This window comes from Strongylocentrotus purpuratus, unplaced genomic scaffold (genome assembly GCF_000002235.5).
Source record: "Strongylocentrotus purpuratus isolate Spur 01 unplaced genomic scaffold, Spur_5.0 spur5_scaffold_6, whole genome shotgun sequence".
NCBI lineage: Eukaryota > Metazoa > Echinodermata > Echinoidea > Camarodonta > Strongylocentrotidae > Strongylocentrotus > Strongylocentrotus purpuratus.
Genome location: NW_022145612.1, coordinates 57457819 through 57478709, shown reverse-complemented (window position 1 = coordinate 57478709; position 20891 = coordinate 57457819). Strand labels below are relative to the sequence as shown.

The 20891-nt window shown below is 35.8% G+C and overlaps 1 protein-coding gene across 1 annotated transcript; it reads left to right on the top strand.

Moving 5' to 3' along the window:
- The first annotated feature begins 3613 nt into the window (after positions 1–3613).
- Positions 3614–20672, top strand: LOC575611 (synapsin-3). Its single transcript, XM_031000085.1, has 6 exons — positions 3614–5034; positions 6853–7133; positions 9893–9950; positions 18475–18566; positions 19644–19800; positions 20544–20672. The coding sequence occupies exons 2-6, from the start codon at positions 6892–6894 to the stop codon at positions 20670–20672; spliced, it is 678 nt and encodes a 225-aa protein (XP_030855945.1). The 5' UTR covers positions 3614–5034; positions 6853–6891.
- Positions 20673–20891: the final 219 nt, after the last annotated feature.

Genomic DNA, 20891 nt, shown 5'->3' with positions numbered 1-20891 from the left:
TAACAAGCCCCTGTCCATTGATGTAGCAGAGCACCCAAAGGGGCGCCCTATCTACATGATGCATTGCCGGTTGAAGCATTGATTAAAAATTGACAGAAGGGCATGGACTGAGATAGACAGATTGCGTCTACTTCGTCAGACGGTAATGAGATGATGGCTTTTCGGATGAAACTCATTTGCGATCAGTCTTAATAAAAACCGGTGTGGAATCCCAGAAGAGTGTAGCTTCACACCATACATGAGTACATTTGATGAGGTACTTTTTGAAATGTCTCGACAGTTTACTTGCGTAATGTCTGAAGCAAGCCTCACTTTCGTTATGTCCTGCTGTTGTATTTTATCTTTTTAATAAATCTTTTAATTTCAAATTTCTTACTTTAATCATTTAGAGCATATTGCATTAGGTAGCTTGGTAAGAACCAGTCATGAGTTAGGAAGTTAACAACATTTGTATTGTTTTTTACGTAAAGAAAACAACAAGTGTGCAGTGGTTTGATCGCTCAACTACTCATGCACAATTTCTGAAATTTGATAGTTTTTTCATATGATGTCAGACAACTATATAATCAAAGATTTGAAGGACATCAAAAATTATATCAAGTCATAAGGCACGTTTCAATTATTATAACGTATCGCAAGACAGACTGTCTCGGGATATGTTATGGTAATTGAAATGTGTCTTATAAAGTGTTGATGCGAAGTATAAGCTGAGAAAGAAATTCTCAGCAAATACAAATCATGAGTTTCTTGGTGAAAGTTATGGAGTATATGGTTTAATTAGTATACTTAAGAGGGGAATAATGAATCATATGCCTTCAATCGTCAATCATTCTTTGATCACCATTTTCTCTGTGAAATTTTACAAGGTATGCGAAGGTATCGGTCTTTGTTAGTGAGCAATGCTGGATCATATGACTTTCTTGGTGAAATTCATGAGGTGTGGGGATCCATACATATACATGTTTTTTATTGAGAGGAACATATAAATAATTGGCCTTCAATCATTCCTTAATCATGTTTCGTGTGTGAATTTGAGCTATTAGGGGTCGATTTATCCAATTCAGAGAGATATGATAGATCGTTCACCTTCAATCATTCATGCCTTCATCAACATAGTGTTTATCTTCTCAACATTCCTGTGAACAAACATTGTTGATTAAAAGCACACTTGAACAACTTCACCAGGGAAGTCACCGTGAAGAAGAAAACGGCCAGCTGAGAAAACCTGCAATAATCACACCTCTTTTTATTTGACAGTCTCCAGAGGGAGCCGGTCTTTGGGATCCCGCTGGCTCTTGAATTATAAAATGTGGTTGCTGGAGTTGTGTCATAGAGGTGTTGGATGAATATTTCTCCTTGATTTTCATTTTTTTCTTCTTTCTGTTACTGTGCTTTACTTGTGATGAAGCTGATATTGTTTTAAAACAGGACTGTACAACTTTTGCAGCTTAAAACCGTCATAAATTGTTAAATGTCAGCTATGGCAAGGAACTGCCTAAACTTTCAAAAGTTCTGTGTGAATAAAGATTTATGGTTTAGCAGTTGTCTCATTGATTTGCAGATTTGTTGTTGTTGTTGCACTTGGGATTTAGGACATGGAAATTTAACTTGTTTGACTACATAAGATGAAAATGTTGATAACTATATGGAACTTAGATAGCTGTCTGTTAAAAGCCAGAAGGTCCTCACCTTGTTTACCTCAACACAGAGTTAAAGTCTTTCCAGCTCTGAAGATGTAATATATTCATTTGAAAATTGCATAAATGTCAATTTGTATAAAGGCAGAGAAAAGTCTTTGGTGGAAGAGGTTAACATCTCAGTTAGATAACACCAATGTATGTATGGTTCACCTGGTGCAGACTGTCATGTCTCTACAGTCCATTGCTTCATCTTAATGCCCATTCACACCTGACACTGTAAACTCACTTTGGCTAATCCTGCAGCAGAATAAAATGATGTAAGCATCGTTGGTTATTCATGTCGTGAAGTTGTTGTCACATGGTATCTCCTGACTATGGATCACAAGGCACTGGGTTGAAGCGAGGCACTGACATCCTTTGGCGAGACATTATCTACATTTGCCTGTTTTCACCAAGGTGATGTAAATGGGTACCCCCTAGGAAGAAATTCCTTGAATGCCAGAGGATTATATCTTGATAGCGTTGTTGGTATATACAGCTAGGGGTAGTAGCAGTAGTACTAGACTTAGAAACATTAGAATTAATCGCTATATAAATTTTACTATTGTAATTGGTGTCAAAAAAATGTATATTGAAGCACACCACATACATATCACAAAATAGGTGTAGGTGCCTTTATTGTGTAAATCTATGTTCTTTTAATATCCACTTACCATTCATTTACATATAAAGTGGTTTTCAATTTCTTGCGCAAAGTTTTTCCATTGGTTTCCTGCACCAAGTCTGAATAGGGCCATAGTGCTGGTAATTGTGAGGAACCCATAGGTGACAAATTACCGCATGCCTTATTGGTTGGAGAGACAAAAACCAATGGTCCATGGCAAGTTACGTGTCATATAAACATTCCAAGGCTGTAATGCGCTGGTATATGGACACTATCACACTATGTCAGCTCGTTACTTTGTACAACAAAACATGAACCGTGAGGTGAAAGAGTGAGGAGTCCTGAAGAAGAGCATGTTCTCTCTCGCCATTAAGATGTACACTGTGTATTGTTAAAAACATTGGAAGGGGGACTTGCTTTAAGACTCTTGATGACTGCATATTGGGCCTTTAATATATATATTTTTAAAATAAATTTTGGTACTTCCTAGATATATTCCAAAGAAAACAAAAATGTAGCAAATATGGAAGGTATAAAAAGAATTTAGAATCTATTTGTATAGATGTAATTTGCAATGTGATTTGCTATAGAATTTAGTTTAAGTACATGTGAGGAGACAGTGAGCTTAAGACTTAGAGAAAAGACACAAGGCGAGGATAAGTAAAAACTTGTGTAATCCATCTCCTTTTTAAAAGGAGAAAATGGGCTAAAGGCAATTTGTTGTGGATGCATTGCGCAATTATTGTGTCATTTGAGAGGCTGTAGAGAAGGAGAGTGTATTGGTCAAGTGGGAAAGTGAGATGCATGCTACATGGTTTTGTATTTTACAAACCAAACTCACAAGGTAATCTGTGAGGATTTGATTATATTCTTGGTTTGTGGTTATGCCATAAAAAGGTAAAAGGCAAAAGGTAAAAGAGAGTACTGAATCATCTACCTCATCACCTGACCAGTTCTTATATGTCTTCAGAGAAGTGTGCTTATTTAATTCACTCTCTTTAAGCCAAATCAAGATTCTGTCTTGTGAGATTCACATGACTGTATAGTCTGTACAAAATCATAAAATGGTATTAGGAGGGTTTACAACTAATGGTTTCTTATATTGAACTCTTTTTGTTCAAAATTCTTTCATTACATTTCATAATAAAATGTCTTATCATTGTAAAAGGTAATTACAGTTTAACCCATCATGCTTGTAGTGATAATCTATGTATATTTTGTGCCTTCTCAATATCAATATTCAATATTTGAAAATTCATAGCACCTGAAGAAACACATATGTATTATATTCATTTCTATACCATTTCATTCTTTTACCTACAGGTATCTTAGCACCTTTAGGAAGGACAACATCAATGTGATACTTCCCCAGGGTAATAATCACCAGACAACACTAAATTGGCAACACGTCTGACTTATGTTTCTACTAGAGCTCATCTAGGAGACACATTCTATGGCATAACATAGCTAGGCGATGAACTGGCGATGACACACCTGTATACAACCTAAATGCAGCGATATTGAATGATCCAGCACCTCTCAAACAGAACTCTACTGTGCAGGTTGGGTCTTAATTTGATCTGAATACACCCAGATTTGTGGATTTATTGATGAGCGTTTCATCTTACAAAGAATCCAGATATTTGATTTTACCGTCTGATGAATCAGTGTTGATTTCTTGCTCAGTGAAATCGCTCTAGCCTCACTGCAAGTCAATAGTACACTCACATCTGAGATGAGAGGAGGACAAGGAACATATTCCTCTTGAATTGAGCTGAAAACCTTGAGAGAGTCTGACTGCAAGCTGTCTCCAGGGACCAAAACGTCACAGACAGACAGACAGAGAGAGATCATTGTATGTCTACCAAGTACTTTGGATGGGAATACTTACTGTGCAGTAAAGCACTTCAGTCAGTACGTCCCAAAGAGAATTCTCTATTTTAGCTGAAAAACCTTGACATGTACTCGAGGGGGCCTACTTCATGTTTGTTTCTGTTTTAACAGCAACAATAGGATCACATGTTTGAAATCGATACTTCTTTGTTACATGCCACATTTTAAATGGATTAGTTACGTAAAGAGCCAAACCTTAATACGTTTGCAAAATTCATGAAAACATCTCAGTGATACAATCAGATAATTTTACGTCGGAGACAAAGCTAATTGCCACTGTCTTGCTTTACAATGAAAACAGTCTGCGCAACAACGAATTGTATGTTGAGCCATTAGCATCTTTAAGATTCAAGTGTCTCTCCGATTGATTGGAAATAAACCCGTTCGTCTCGTCGCTCTCCCACGCCTTACCCATTCCCCAAAGGATCTTTTGGATTTACCAGGATCTATAATTTGGATATATCACAAATTTTACACCACAGCTGCGAGACAATCAATACCTGTTTTCTTTTGAGGTGCAGACAGTGATAAGTTATCACTTATATCAAGTTAGAGGAGAAAAAGCGTTATCTTACTGTTCGTGACCAACAATCGCATTTGAAAACCTTCTGATTGATGTTTTCGTTGCTGGAAGGTGATTAGGAATAAACGTAGGTGAGCTTGGATTTAGTTGTCTATTTGATTGATTCAAAGAGAACTCTTTACGTCGTAGGGTTCTGATCATTGTATACATCAGACCCCTGGCATCAGTTGTAAGGAAGCCTCCGACAACGATCCCGAGCAGTGCATTGTGGGATCAAGTTTCTTGATTGACATCTTGCAGTTTAAATCACAGAGGTGAGTTTTGGCCATTGCTTTTTTGCTTTTGTAGGTAATGAGTCATTGTCTAGAGGATCGGAATATTAAGTGCTCCTCAGAATATTTCTCTAGATAAATGGCACACAAAACATGCTGTTTATTTAAGTATTTAATGACAATAAATATTGAACTATTTTAATGCATTTTTCCATTTGAGTTGGATTTTACAAATATTAATGGAAGGTACATTCTTGTGATATATATGTTTATGACTAAATGTCAAGCAGAAGAGAGAGAGGGAGGGAGAGAGAGAGAGAGAGAGAGAGAGAGAGAGAGAGAGAGAGAGAGAGATAGAGAGAGAGTGACGAAGGGAGAGAGAGAGAGAGAGAGAGTACGGAGGGAGAGATAGGGAGAAAGAGAGAGGAAGAGAGATAGAGAGAGAGAGAGAGAGAGAGAGAGAGATGGGAGGGAGAGTAGATGACAGAGGAAATAAAAGATATAACAGAAAATTATAGAAAGAAGAGGTGGAATCAAAAGTGAGGAATAGATACAGCTTTAAGAAGAAATAAGAAAATTGATTGTAGAAACTCGAGAAAAATGAAAAAAGGGGAAGAGAGATTATTGGAGACCTAAGATTATGGTGAAAAGAGGGAGAAAGGGAGGTATGTAGAAATATACTAGAAAAATAATGTAGAGAATGATAATAGCATGTGCTTAAAGGGTACTGGAGAACATTGACACTTTTTCACATTCTAAAAGGTGGGAGTGAGCCAGAAATGCATCATGAGATATGTGTTTATTGATCAAGCACTAGATTTTGGACAAAAATAGAACCCCTCCCTTGAGGCATTTATCCAGTAAGTTCACATCTTCCCCTGAAGTACAGTGTACTATATGTGTTTTTCAGATCACCGTCCATTAAACATGTCATTGCTTAGTTGATAGCTTTACATGTTCATATTTTATTGAACGGTTTAGCTCTGACTTTTTATAGAAATTTGAAATTGTTTGAAGGTGTTGGAATTATTAGCTCAGTGGCATAAGTGTGTTTGGCTTCTATTGAATGACTACAATTTTATTTCTGAATTGAATCAATTTGCTTCACGATAAATGTGATGATATTCTTTCATCATAAAATTTGGATCAATGATTTTAGCGGGGTTCTTTTAAAGAAAAGAAATATGTATAAATATTCCTATATTGCCGGTTATGATTATATGTTTAGATAACAATTAGATCACATTTTGGATTGACATATAGCATGCATGAACAACAAATTCTGATTGTTTAAACATATTTGTTGTTGGAGATGAGAAAGGTGCTTGCTTTGGTACATGGCCTGTGATAAGCTTTGATAACAGGCTATAAGCTAGATTAACACCAGCATCCTATGTTACTAAATACTTCTGTCTGTACAGATTGGAATCTGTGATCTGTGCATATGTAGCTTTACCATTAGTAGGTAGAATATAGGAAGTTTGTTAAATGCCGAGGACCTAATACCATGATGTGCAGTATTGTTTTGAGCATGCACAGTTTAGTTTGATTTTTTGTTAATTTCAAGTGACTGCAGTATATTTTCCTTCACACTTCTTTTTGCATTTTGTAGTTTTAATAAATACCTCTCTTAATTGTCAATGTAAGATAAAGGAAAACTTCATTAAGTCTTTGTATATTTTTCAATTCTTCTATGCTTGCCATAGATATACATACAACTTGAGGTATTTTAAAGAACTTGTTGAACGAATCCTTCTTTGATACTTTATGATAGGATGTGAACATTTCTAATCATGCTCAAGACAAACATTAGGCTCTCTATAATATGCTTCACTTCAACTCTGACCTTACACTTTACAGACCCCATTTTGAGACAAGCCTAGTAACAGCCAGACAACAATGATGAATTACCTTCGCCGAAGATTCTCTGATCCCAACGCGATGACCGGCCTGCCCGACGGCTACTTCCAGAACATTGGCCAGGAGGAGGTTGTTGAGAAGCGGACAGCCATCAGCACCTCCAACAGCCCCACCATGCCAAGGAGAGACAACAGCATGGGGTTCCTGAGCTCCTTGGCTCCACGTCAAGAGAAGGGCAACCAGAAGACATTGTTGGTTATCGATGACCTCCACACAGACTGGTGAGTAACCTGATCTTAGGTGCAGTGCAGCCTTGAGAATGTGCAGTTTTAGCAGTGAAGAAGTCACTTCATTCTTTGTATATTAAAAAAAGAAGAAATTGAGCAATAAGATCAGATAAACCACCCAGCCCCCAGAAAACAAGAATGTCTTTTATAAACAGTATGATTAGAAGTAGCTGAGACTGTTACCTTTCAAAATATCATTCCAGTCCTCTCTTCCAAAAACAGAGACTGATAAAAAAAAAAGTATTATATACTTGCATTGTTCAAAATCAAATGTTAGATTCCAATAAATTCAGCAAATTGACCCTCCCCAACCCCCCCCCCCAAAAAAAAACAAAAAAACAAAACAAAACAAAAACAACAACAACAACAGAGGGATATGTTGAGAAAATGCAAGGAATAAGAGTGTAATTTTAATTCTAGAAAAGACTTGCTAATTAGTGTTGTATTATTGGGTACTTTAATTGCAATCTATCTATGTGTATTGTCACTCAAAAATGCCCGAGCTAGGTTGCATGTTTCTAACCTAAGATTTTCACCTAGAATTTCATAGTGATAATGCTTGTTCATGTGTAGGCAGACTAGTGTTTTGAAAAGAGGTGTTTCCAAAAGCATTCAATATTTTCTTTTGTGATATACATTTTAAGGTTTTGTAAAAGTGTTAAGTGATTTCTTATAAAGACATTAACTTTTAGGTAAAAGTGACATGAATTAAGAACACATATTTTTGTACAACACACTATATATTAGATGACTTCCATTTGTCAGTGTAGCTTGCAACAGGTAACAAAATCCAACAACAAAAAAAGAAGAAGAAAGAACAATGCTTAAAATCTTTGTAATCGTCTTTAGGGAGATTACACAGAAACTCTGCAGAATCATCAAATTGATCAAATTGCTCTAAACCACCGTAAGCACTTTAGTTTCTCCTGAATGTATTAAAGATCATCCCCCAAAATACACATCATGAGCTATTCTTGTGATGAAAAGCTGAAGATTAAATCCTTGGGCAGTGTTTTTGAAAATTCTGTTCACATATGCCGTAGAAACAATGTTGTTTTTGTAGGATTTCTGTGTACTAAATGGATGGCAAGTGAGGATGAAAACGGAGCTCTGTCGCTACATACCGTAGGTTCTATGCGTACTCACTCATCTGTAGGTTACACAATATAAAAATGTGAAGCGCTGTACAAGGTGTAGGCTTTAAAAATTCATGGTAAACCACAGAATATGTGAACAAGCCTTAAGGTGGTCTCAATTTCTTGTTTTCCAAAGCCTACAGCATGTTCTATTTTAAAAACGTATTATGAGAATATTGATGATAGAAGGATCATATGTCTGTTTTCGTAATATAAATAGCCATGAGCTGGTTAATTCCATTGCATGTCAACCATCTTTTACGCAATCATTATGGCCAACTGATTGCTTTGTACAGCTAAAAGGGAATGACAATCATTTTTGAGTGGAGTAATATGTTGGTGTTTTTTGTTTTGTTAAACAATTGTATTAGTCCTTCTCCACATGTATTGTGACCTGTCACATATATATATATATAACAAGAATGAAAACTTGTATAAAATTGTGACATATTACTCATTTCATAATCATACTGAATAATAGTTGCCAAAGAAAGTATATATGACTTGAGGGCTATTCCATATATCCTTGAAAACGAAATAAAAATGCTGCAAGCTTTGCTTTATTAGATGTTTGACTATTTTAATGGGGACATCGCTTTTTATATCAGTGCTGCACAATTATTTTAAAACTAGATATTGAACTAATAATAGATACAAAGTTTTGTGATAAATAAAATAAAAAGTGGACCATTTTCTCATTTTGAAAATGATGTTCCCTAAAGTAGGTAAGCATTTCACTGAATAAACCTAAATAATGAAATGTGCCGACCAAATCAGATTTAAACAATGTTTTAGGTCTAGTTTGTGCAGATTAGGGTCACATGATCCGCAAATCCCTTTACATAAGACATTTGGGGTTCCATCACAAGTTGTGTTTTATGCATTGGATCGTGTAACACGATCGACTACGCTTGTTTTCCTTCCCAAAAGCCCACTCCGTAATGTGATTTAGGCCAGAAAGTAGGGTAAAGGGTAAACAAGAATGGAAAGGAGAGAAGCAGCAAAAAGAAGAGAATCTACAGGAACAGAAAGTGATTTAGTTTGGAAAATTTCAAAAAGAGTGCACCAAAACTAGAAGCTTTAAGCGTATGTGTCAAAAATTGCAGACAAGTGCCATTTTAATTGAAATAAAGACACCTTATCTAATTTTGTTTCAGGGGCACACAAACATATTTTAAATCTACTGTGTATTTTACAGGTAAAGCAACCCCCCCTCCTATTCTGCCAATACAGCTCCCAACTATAAGAAGGTAAACATTACTTTCTGAAGGGAAAGAAAAACTACTTGATGCCAAAATAAAGTTCTACCTCAAGAAGCAGAAACAAAATCTTCTTGTGTAATAAGTAATTCTTCTAGATATTTGAGCCAAGATTCCATGATATCACAATGCAGACATTCCACATAAGATAAGCTAAGAAATGTTCAATACTTTGAACAAACAAAATGTAGATATTTCTGTCCAAATATCTTCAGGTTACACTTTTTTCTTCCTATTTTTGTGATAAGATGGTATAGGCTTGAGGGAAGATATCTGAGAATGATATTGAATTTCCTAACATTGCTTGAACCTGATTTCCAATGTAACTTCTTCATATTGACTTTTCTCTTTGCTACAGGGCCAAATATTTCAGGGGGAAACTAATCCATGGAGAATATGAGATAAGAGTTGAACAGGTAAGAAGATTTTGATTTCATCTGCAGGTCAAAGGTCAGAGGGATGGTAACCCTTTGCCTATGGGTACTGGGTGGATTCTCTATTGAATATATAGGAATGAGAGAATTCACTATTCAGTGGCTTAAATATCAAAACAAAAATTGTACTAGTCCTGTGATTGCATTGTGAAAGGAGTTGTCTATAAGTTTCTTGGGAAAGGGTGATTATGTAGTGCATGAACATGATTGTATATTTGGTTTTAGTATGATCAAAATTACAAATTGAGCTGATCTTGCTGAAAATTGCATGCAGTGAAAAGCACTGCACACGTAATGTGGGATCTTATAGGACATCAAGCATATTCAGCATCAAAATCAGGTCCAAATTATAAAAAATCAATTATTATTAGTTTTATGTGAAATATATTTGGGATATTAAAACCTGTTAAGAGCATTCTCTGCTACTATGATGTTCATCTATTCAGGAATCACAAGAATTAGTAAACCCACAACTCATTTCCCAGCTCCACCAGAACTCAACTTATGTAATTTATCAGAGTGAACCACCCTTCTGCCTGCTATTAGGCAATTTCTTGGTATTTTAAATATATTCTAATTATTGATGCACTCTTTCAGTTTTTGCCCTTGACCCAAGTCTTGCCGTCCATTGGGGCTCAATCCTTAACTAGGTGAATCGGCTCTTTGTGAAGCAAAGGTCATGTCTTTAAAGAGTTGCGATTGATGTGGATTGATCACAAGTTCTCTAATCAATCACAAACATTCAAACTCCTGTCTCTTTAGTACAGAATTGTGATTGATATTGAGTTGTGATCAATTTAAGATGGGGCCCACAATATGTCACACTCGATGAATATGGCATCTAATCTAAAGAGCTTTTAGATAAACAGGTTGTCAGCATTGGAAAGCTTTGCATCAGTTTCCTTTTGAAGTATGGTGCTAAAAAATTGTCCTTATTTGATGCTTTAAGCTCACACCTGCAATAAGCCAGCATTGTCTGCTTATGCAAGTGCAATACATTTTCCAGTTCATCTTTCCCCTTACTGGAGCCTCTGTATCGATGAGTATTGATCACTAGTCTTGATGCAATGGATGAATTGCCTTGGTGGATCTGTGCAAAAACTTATGAATCATAGATTACTTGGGACTAAATATAGAAGATCATATTACTCTGTATGTTAATTCACTAGTTCTTGTTCCATATATCTATAAACACATTTTGTTTTATTGTACATTTTATAAGAAACCAAATTTAGAAAATCCTCTATTAATAATGATGACAATGATTTTGGTGATGATGATTGTAATTTTGATGAAGGTGATGATGCTGATGATATTGATGATGATGATACCGATGATGACAGCGCGGATGATGATGATGATGATGGTAATTGTGATGATGGCGTTATGATGATAATGATGATGATGATGATAATGATGATGATGATGATGATGCTGATGGTAATGTTGATGATGATAAAGATGATTAAGATAATCCATTCCGGTATACCACATGGAACATTAACAATTCCTAATCATTTCCCAAGAGCTTTTAAATTTTTACCCCAGTTGTAGCTCCTGTAACCATTATCAGTGCACAGTGCATTTAAAGGAATAATCCTACCAGGTGCCCACTTGCCTCACCTGCACGGCTCAACTATAGCAAATGTAGATTAATGTCTTGTCAAAGACAGAGATCTTTTTATATCTATAGGGTTGGACAGAAGAAAGATACTCTGTTAGTATTACTGTTCTTACTTAGATTGATGTTGTTGACGGTTACCACACAGTCTTTGTACACCATGGATCTTGGAATTAGAAGTGACTGGTTGACATTTATTTTAGATGACAATAAGATTTCTGTGCTGGGATGTTGTGACAAATTGTCAGAACAACATGCTAATAAAAATTATAAATGAGGTAAACAGATTTTATTCAATGTTCTGAACACTCAGAAAGATATTTATTATTCATCATGAATCTATCATTTTGATTTAATTCCAATACTTCTGTGATTGGAAGAATATTTTAGTCACCCATTCCGTATTCTTCTATTTGAAAAAAGAAGGGGAGAAAAGCAGACATGGTATTGAAAAAATAAAAATTTGTAATAGTTTACAGGCTTGAATGAAGCCTTTAAGTACATGTAAAATGGAGAAAAGTTCTGAGCTTTTTAAATCATAAGATTAATTGATTCTAGACAACATGAGGTGTCACTCTCTAAAAGCAGATGATATATCTTTTCAGCAGATATGTAATTTTTCTCTTTTTCAAATAGCTATTTTGAGCGATTATTTCCTCCAAAAAAATGAAGAAAAAAATATAATAAAATCAATGAAATTTCATGCCATTTTAAGATGGATTTCTGATCTATCAGTTTCTGATAAAAACAGGTGATGAAAAGATTCAGTCAGTTGAATGATTCTACACCTTTGAAAGTCCCTGTCTATCTTTCAATGAAAGTGATTTGTAAAGGCCCCAAGGATCATTGCACTAAATGCATCTGTGCCCCCATCTGGGTTATAGAAGCATTCTCATTGGAAGAACCTGTATGAGAAATGGTACATTGACCATTCCAAGAAAATATCTATCTTCACACATTTCTAACTTCTATTTCAAGTGAAGCACTCTGACTTGTCAGTGGGTATAGAGATAAAAGTACAGTACCTGTGAGTGTGAACATTTCTTCGTATGTCATATTTGGTGGAATTGGTGTGTGACTGATTTAACCTAGCTCTTACCTATTGATTTCTTTTTGATAATATTAAATAATTCAGAATGAAACCGTACCTGGTTCGTTAATCCTCATTAGCATAATTGAAAATCAGTGCTAAGTGTTGGGAATCAGCAGAACGGGCCTTAGCAGATCAGGTGCTGTTTTGATGACATTCTGGAGATTGGTGCAGGGACACGTAAATCACCTCCTCATTTGTTTATTCAGGGACATTCAAGATGAGGAACCGTTGGATGGGACAGCCTAATGAAAATTCAACACAAGCTTAACCGGATCATGTTTAGGATAATTTACCAACTTATCAGCAAGCATGTTATTCTCTGTTTACTGTCTTGATGGGACAGTAGTAGAGGTGTCAGAAGATAGGAGTCAGCAAGGGGGGGGGGGGGGGGGGGGACTTGGGGAACGACAGGTAGATTGGTAGAGTAGACACTGATTGCATCTATTTGACAAAGTAATGTACTTTATCCACTTCTGGATTTAGGTAAGAGCCTCATGGCCAGTGTAGTGGTTTGTTCACTTGATTCTCAGTCAGGAGATTAAGGGTTCAAATCTCTGCCTGCTTCATATTTCTTTGGTCAATGAATTTTAACTGCAATTGACTGTCTTCACCCAGATATGAATCGAGTACCTGACAGTTTTATTTCTTGAAAGTGGCTGCTGGTGCGAAATCTAGTGTAAGAGTAATAAATTCCCCCTAGAAATTCCTAGGAATTCCTAGGAAATCATGTCATTATGTGATATTCAATGTACAAAACATTTTTGATCATCATCGTGTTATCTTAGGGAGAAGAAGAGATGGTAGATAAGAGCAAATCAAAGTTTGAGTTAATAGCGCCCCTTTTGACTCTCAACGGATGATCTTGTATAAGTTATATGAGACAGATAGAAGGCAAGATGATTGGAATAGGAGAACTGGGATTCCTTTTAGGATTATGCTTCAGATGATTTAATGGCTTATTGGAGAATATCATGTACTCATTATCCAGGGTACTATGCTAGCAGAAATGGTAGGATATAGGAGAGAGAGGAGGATAGAGACTGGAAGAAGTAGGCAAGGTTGAAGAGTATTAGTGACTACTTGTCTGCATTTCCCTTCAGATAATCTACCTATTTAATGGAACAAGTTGGTGAACTTCATTTGGAGACCTGATTGGGTTTTAATAGAGACAGAAGAAAAGGAGAGTATTATGTTTAATAAGAACAACAGAAGAAGTCAAGGTAGAACAGATACAAGAGTGAAAGTGATAGTCTTTTGGATTTTATTTGGATATCATCTTGTTCAAGATTTATTACAGTGTCTCGGTAAGTGTGGAGTGGAATAAGAGAAAGTAGAGCAGATATTCAACTTTGTCTTGTCCATGCCCCCCCCCCCCCTCCTCATATAATGGCTTGTTCAATTATGACTAGAACCAGAAGTGTCAAGCAAATGGCACATGAATGAACAAACAATTAGCTAATACATGTGCAATATTGGTCCTACATATGCTCACTGTCTGTGTATGTGTTTAAGATACTGAAATAAAATAAAAAGCGTGTTGTATTATCATATCGTTAAAATATGATGCTGTTTACCGTGTTGTATATAAACAAATCTTGATAGTTAGAAGGAAGAGAGAGAGACGGGGGAGGAGCAGAGAGGGAGAGAGAAAATACATGCTGTAGACAGAGACAAATACAGGAAGAAACTAAGGCAAACATGCAGACAAAAAGCAAGAAAGAGGAAATTATGAGTGATAAGTGGTCAACCAATAAATTGATCATGATTAATAACCTGAAAGCTTTTTTTGATGAAAGCTTTCCCATGATAGCAATTCCTTGATACTTCCTGCCATTCCGTTTTCTCTTTTCCCAACGAAACGTGGGTGCCTCTCTCCTTTATAAGTTCTGCCATATACTATCACGATGACTTGTGGCATGTCGCACAGTTTTATCTGGCAAAGTGATTCATATGATATTGATTGAAGAGTAATTAAGTCTTCTTATTGAGAACTTTCAGAATTTAAGGCTGGTAATCATATTTTTGTATATTAAAGTATCAGTGGATTAATGTTGTCATATTTTTTTAAAATTGAATATAAAAAATGGTTTTGATTGCTACAGATGGAACTATTCTTTGTTTGTGGATCAAATAACCTACCGGTAAATTCATTTCTCCATATATAGGAGAAGAAAAAAAAAATCAAGATTTACAGGTATGATTGTTTTTTAAAGAAGACACGAAAATGTTAAAGCAAGTGCAGATTTTATATATAGATTGGAATGAAAATGATATTTAAACTTACCAAGACCTCTTACTGAGGGAAGTAGAATCAATAGGGTGGACTTTCAATTAACACAGGCAAGCCAGGTCAGGTCAATTTTTTCAGCTCTCGATCAGGTCGACATCTTTTAACCAGTGCAACACGGCAAAATGCTAGCCACTGTCACTGATTGAAATGACCAAAGTGGTCTGAACTGTGTAAATTCACTAAATGAGATTGATTGTTCTGATATCTGCGCACAATTTTTATATCAAATTTGGATGTCAAACCCACCCATCAATTGATTTTGTCTGCAAATATGGCTGTCTAATTTTGGACAAAATCAATAGAAATTGTCATTTTGGGGCCAAAAAGTGGTCATAAAGTGGCCAAAATAACCAAAACATCATAACTAGGGTCAATCAGGATTCAGCACAAAAAAGTGGGTGAAACATGATATCAACTAAACCCTGGTGTTGCTTTATGGCACTGGATTGTGAATCTGCCATTACAAATCTGTTTGAACAACATGCTAGTGAGCTAACACAGTGATGAGGTAGGTCTCCTTTCTTCCCAGGAGCTTGTGCTAAATCATATTAATATCTCATATTTCATGTTTTCTGAATCTGCCAGCACTCCCTATATCTTACCTACTGTCATATTAAGACTCTCCTCTTGGTTGGTATAAAAAGGTCTAGAGTTAAAAAACCAAGACCCCAAGCTGTCGCGAGTAGATATCACTTTGTGAAAAGTAATCCCCAGATCGTGCTATATAGCTGTGCTTGAGAATACTCTCTGTTCATAATGGATGTTAATTCAATGTGATTTAATCCTTTGGAAATGGCTGAGCTGACATCAAGCCCATTCTCTTGATGCATGATGGAAAGATATCTGGTTGTGCATCAATCATGTTAAGGATATTTTAAGAATGATTGCAATGAGTCTTTGTCTGGTTTCGTAAAATGAGAATCATTCTGAACAGGATCATAAAGACTTTCTAAAGGGACATTAAAATATAATTACATTAGCCTCGTGTATCATATTTTGATATGTAAGAACATTAGAATGACATTTGATGACAAACCCAAGCAGGATCTCTGTTGGCATTACAAAAGCATATTGAGATTGCCCTTCTGCTAATTTCTTGAAAGCATTGTTGTTCATGTTTCCAGTTTAGTAATCTTTAAAATATTTAGTTTGCACAAGATTTTGTTTTTTATGCCTCCGCCACCGAAGGTGGTGCCGGAGGCATCATGTTTTCGGGTTGTCCGTCCGTACGTCCGTACGTCCGTCCGTCCGTCCCGTTTGACCGTTATCACAATATCTCAAGAACCATTTAAGATTTAAACTTAAGACTCGGGAATAGTATTTATCACCATAGGAAGACGATCTGATTAGATTTTGGAGTACGTAGGTCAAAGGTCACAGGTCACAGAGGTCAACTTATGAAATTCCTTGTATTGAGTTTGTTAGCGCGATATCTCAAGAACCATTTGAGATTTAAACTTAAAACTTAAGGATAGTATGTATCACCATAGGAAGACGATCTGATTAGATTTTGGAGCACGTATGTCAAAGGTCAAGGGTCACAGAGGTCAACTTATGAAATTCCATACATTGAGATTGTTATCATGATATCTCAAGAACCACTGGAGATTTAAACTTCAAACTTAGTGATAGTGTGTATCACTATAGGAAAACAATCTGATTACATTTTGGAGCACGTAGGTCAAAGGTCAAAGGTCACAGGGCTCATTATGTATGCAAAAACAGCTTGTGATCGCGTTATCTGAACAACCGATTGATGGATTCCTGCCAAACTTTGGTCATGTATGTATCTTGCAGAGCTGATGAACTGATTAGATTTTGGGGTCACGAGGTCAAAGGTCAAAGGTCACAGGGCTCATTATGTATGCAAAAACAGCTTGTGATCGCGTTATCTGAAGAACCGATTGATGGATTCCTGCCAAACTTTGGTCATGTATGTATCTTGCAAAGCCAATGAACTGATTAGATTTTGGGGTCACGAGGTCAAAGGTCACAGCGCACATTATGTATGCAAAAATAGCTTGTGATCGTATTATCATTAGAACAGATTGATGGATTCCTGCCAAACTTTGGTCATGTATGTTACTTGCAGAGCTGATGAACTGATTAGATTTTGGGGTCATGAGGTAAAGGTCAAGGTCATGCGGCTCATTATGTATGCAAAAATAGCTTGTGATCGTATTATCATTAGAACAGATTGATGGATTCCTGCCAAACTTAGATCATTTATGTATCTTGCAGAGCCAATGAATGGTTCATAAGATCAAAGGTCATGGGCTCATTATGTATGCAAAAATAGCTTGTGGACGCATTCTCATTAGAACTGACAGATGGATTACTATTTAACTCAGGAAATCTTGCAGAGCCAATGAACTGAGTAGATTTTAGGGTCATGAGGTCAAAGATCAAAGGGTCATATATGTTTATGAGAAATTGCTTGTAATCACGATATTCTGAGAACATGTTGGATTACAATAATGGATTACAATTGAACTTGAATTTGAAAAATTTCTTCCGTTTCGGTTTGTAAAATTGCTCTATGACGGAGGCATCATTTTCGACTGCGCGCAGTCGAATTCCATCTAGTTTCTGATTTAACACTCTTATAAAACATTAAAAAAAAGATTTAGCTAAAAATTGCTGTACGTGTCATATTAAAAAAAACAGTTATCATGTGTTATGTTGTAGTCTGATAAAAATGATTGAGCTTCTTTTTATATCTTTATGAAATTGAAAATGTAGATGTGAATTGTAGTGAATTATCTCTTGGAGTATACTTACTTTACTATAGGTGATTGGAAATTTGGGGAAAACTGATTGAAAATTCTGGATAAGTGATTGAGGGTTTGGAACAGTACTAAAAACAATGATCTCATCAAATCTTTTTCAATTTATGTTTGATTACCAATTGGTGTTCAATGTGTTTGTCATCAATGAGAAGTTATATAATATTGGATGGCTTTGAGTGTGATACAAGAATATATTGCTCGAGCTATATAACAATATTGAACGAGTCAGAGACGAGTCCAATATATTCTTGTATCACACAAAACAAAGCCACACAATATTAATAATATTATTATCTATATCATGTTGAAAAGCAAAATTACAAAATTTGAATTACCTTGGCAAATATGGCTTTGTTTTCGTGTGATATCGATAGTTAAAGTTTCCGGATATGACTGAGCAATGCGAAAACAATATTGGTCCGTCATCTGGGTACTGTGCTAAAAATACACTGATTTATTGTACTACTTGTAAGCCTTGTATAGATAATAATTGACTATATTCTGCCGAGGTCCATACTAGTGCTAATACATATCCTTTAACATAGAATTATTTTCCTTATGGCTCTGAACATCTGAACATAATTTGTTGTGATCCTTTTATCGGCTGTCAGATGTATCCCTATTGAATCAAATTTAAAATATGGGAATGGGAAATGTATACCTTTGCTTAATTGTCACTCATTTCTTCCCCTCTCCTTTACATTTCTATACAGTGTGAGTTTTCTGAGTTGAACCTTGCCTCCTACAGCGATGCTGGGGTGACCGTAGACATGCGTGGCATCAGACAAGGACAAAGAGTTGTCAGGTAACCATAGCAACCAATTCAATTATAATCACGACTTCTGAGTTCAACAACCTCATAAAAATGAAAGAATCTTGCAATCACTGCCTTTAACATGTCAGCAGTAAATTAAGGTGAAAAGGAGATTTGAGTAAGAGGAAAACACTTCTTTCGCTTGATTAATTGACAATCAAAAATCTGCCGTCTAGGTTCATAATCAAGTCCTAGATTACGTCCATCTTGTATTTGCATGCCAGGTAAATGTGCCAATGTTTTGAAATGGCACGTACTCTCTCTGCCCAAGGCCAGAGGTATTTCTGAAGAAAGCGATTAATCTTCAAATGCCATTATGCATTCACCAGTCTGCAGGGGAGAAAACAATTATGGGAGAATTCCCACTTGTTTATTTCTATAAATACAGGAGGACTTCAGAAAGTATGCTGAAGCATTAAGGAGAAATGGATTGTGGTTGGCAAGAGAGGGCAGTATATTACCATTGAGGGTGTCAATCATTGAATGTACTCTAATACTATATAGCTTCTGTTTTTGTACATTTATGGAGGTTGCAGCCAAAATGTGCATGTCTTCATTAGAAATTCAGTAATTCATATTCTATATTTTAAAATATTTAGATGACATATTTGGGATTATGTTACTCAATATTGGTTAAGTTTTCTCTCTCTGTTTCTCTATCTCATGCTCTTTTTCTATCTATTTTTCCCTGTCTGTGTATATATCGAACTGTCAATCAATCTATCATTCTTTCAGTCTATCTCTCTCTCCCTCTTTCTCTGTTGTTAACATTCTTATTTTGTTCTATTCTTTTTACTGAAAAGTGTGGCAGTATCAATAATTCTTAAATAACTTCACTTTTTGATAATTAAAATGATTTTGCTTTTCCCACATTCATTTCATTTCATTTCTTATATTGGAATTCAGGAATTTCACAGTATATCAACTCATTTCCAGTATTTTGACATTATTTTGGAATGATTACATACCATCATAAGGTGGTTCATTAAAAGGTTAAACATTTGTATGTAAGAGCAAAACAAAATCAAAGCGCAGGCAAAAACCATATTTATTTTTTTGCTCTTTCAGAACATTCAAGCCTGATTACGTGTTGGTACGCCAGCATGCACGCAGTATGGAGGTACAGGAGGATTGGCGTAACCTTGTCATAGGGTTCCAGTACGGTAATGTACCGAGCTTGAACTCCTGGCAAGTAGTCTACAACTTCATGGACAAACCATGGGTGGTAAGTTTTATGGATACAGAGAGAAGATTGTAGCCAACTTATGATTTTTTTAAATTTTGTAATTGAATAAAAAGGGATTACATTCTGCCTTCTAAAGTCTTGGATAATTGTGTAAAAATTATGGCAAGTAATTGTTTTCTTTTCCTTCATTTTTTAGTAAAACTTAAAATTGTTTTAGCTACCATCTGGATAAAAAAAACATATCAATTTCACCCTTGATAAGTTTTCATTGCAATGTATCATGAAGGAATGGGTATATAAGGGAAACCTGCTTATCAAGACCACTTTTCTTGTCTCCATTGACTAGCCGTTATAGACAGGTCTCACTTTATTCTCTAAAGGCCTTTTTTTTTGGTTCTTACTATTTCAGCAGAGGATTGCGTAAACTGATAGTGGTCTATAATTTCCTTTTTTTTTCTGATACTTTATATAAAATAATTTGGATATAAAGACTACCTGCCTGAAAAAGGTTGCTTTTCTTGTCTCCCTTGAGTGGTCTTTATAGACAGGCTTCACTCTCTTATCAAAACTCTTTCCTTTTGTTGTACAGTGTTCTTATGCATTTGCATTTGTCAAATCGAAGTACTCGTCCGAAAGGAGAATGGCAAGGAGAAATTTCCTCTCATTTACCAAATCTGTATATTAAGATAACCTGACTGTAGAGACAGAATTTCTTGTCCCTCTTGAGTGGTCTTCGTTAAAAAAAAATACACTTAAAACCCTTCCTTTTCTTTCTTGCACAGTTTTCACAGCTGACTACTCGCCAGGAGAAGTTGGGCAAGGAGAAGTTCCCCCTCGTTGACCAAGCTTTCTTTCCTAATCATCGGGAAATGGTAAGTGATGACACTGTCATGGAGGAGAGATATATATAATGAGAAGATGGAAATGATGAAGAAAGAGGAATAGATAGTAGTTAGGAATGGGGTCAAGAGTCTGGTTCACAGAGAGAGAGAGAGACAGAGAGAGACAGAGAGAGACAGAGAGAGAGAGAGAGAGAGAGAGATTGTGAAAAATGAGAGATATAACAAATAGATGTATTAAGAAGGGAGAAATATATGTAGAGAGGTCCGACTTAAACTTTTTTAGATATG

Excerpts from the sequence above, each read along its gene's own strand:
- LOC575611 (XM_031000085.1), top strand. The coding sequence starts at position 6,892 with ATGATGAATTACCTTCGCCGAAGATTCTCTGATCCCAACGCGATGACC. Across the intron at positions 18,567-19,643 it reads CAAGGACAAAGAGTTGTCAG|AACATTCAAGCCTGATTACG; the intron begins GTAACCATAGCA and ends TTGCTCTTTCAG. Across the intron at positions 19,801-20,543 it reads TCATGGACAAACCATGGGTG|TTTTCACAGCTGACTACTCG; the intron begins GTAAGTTTTATG and ends TTTCTTGCACAG.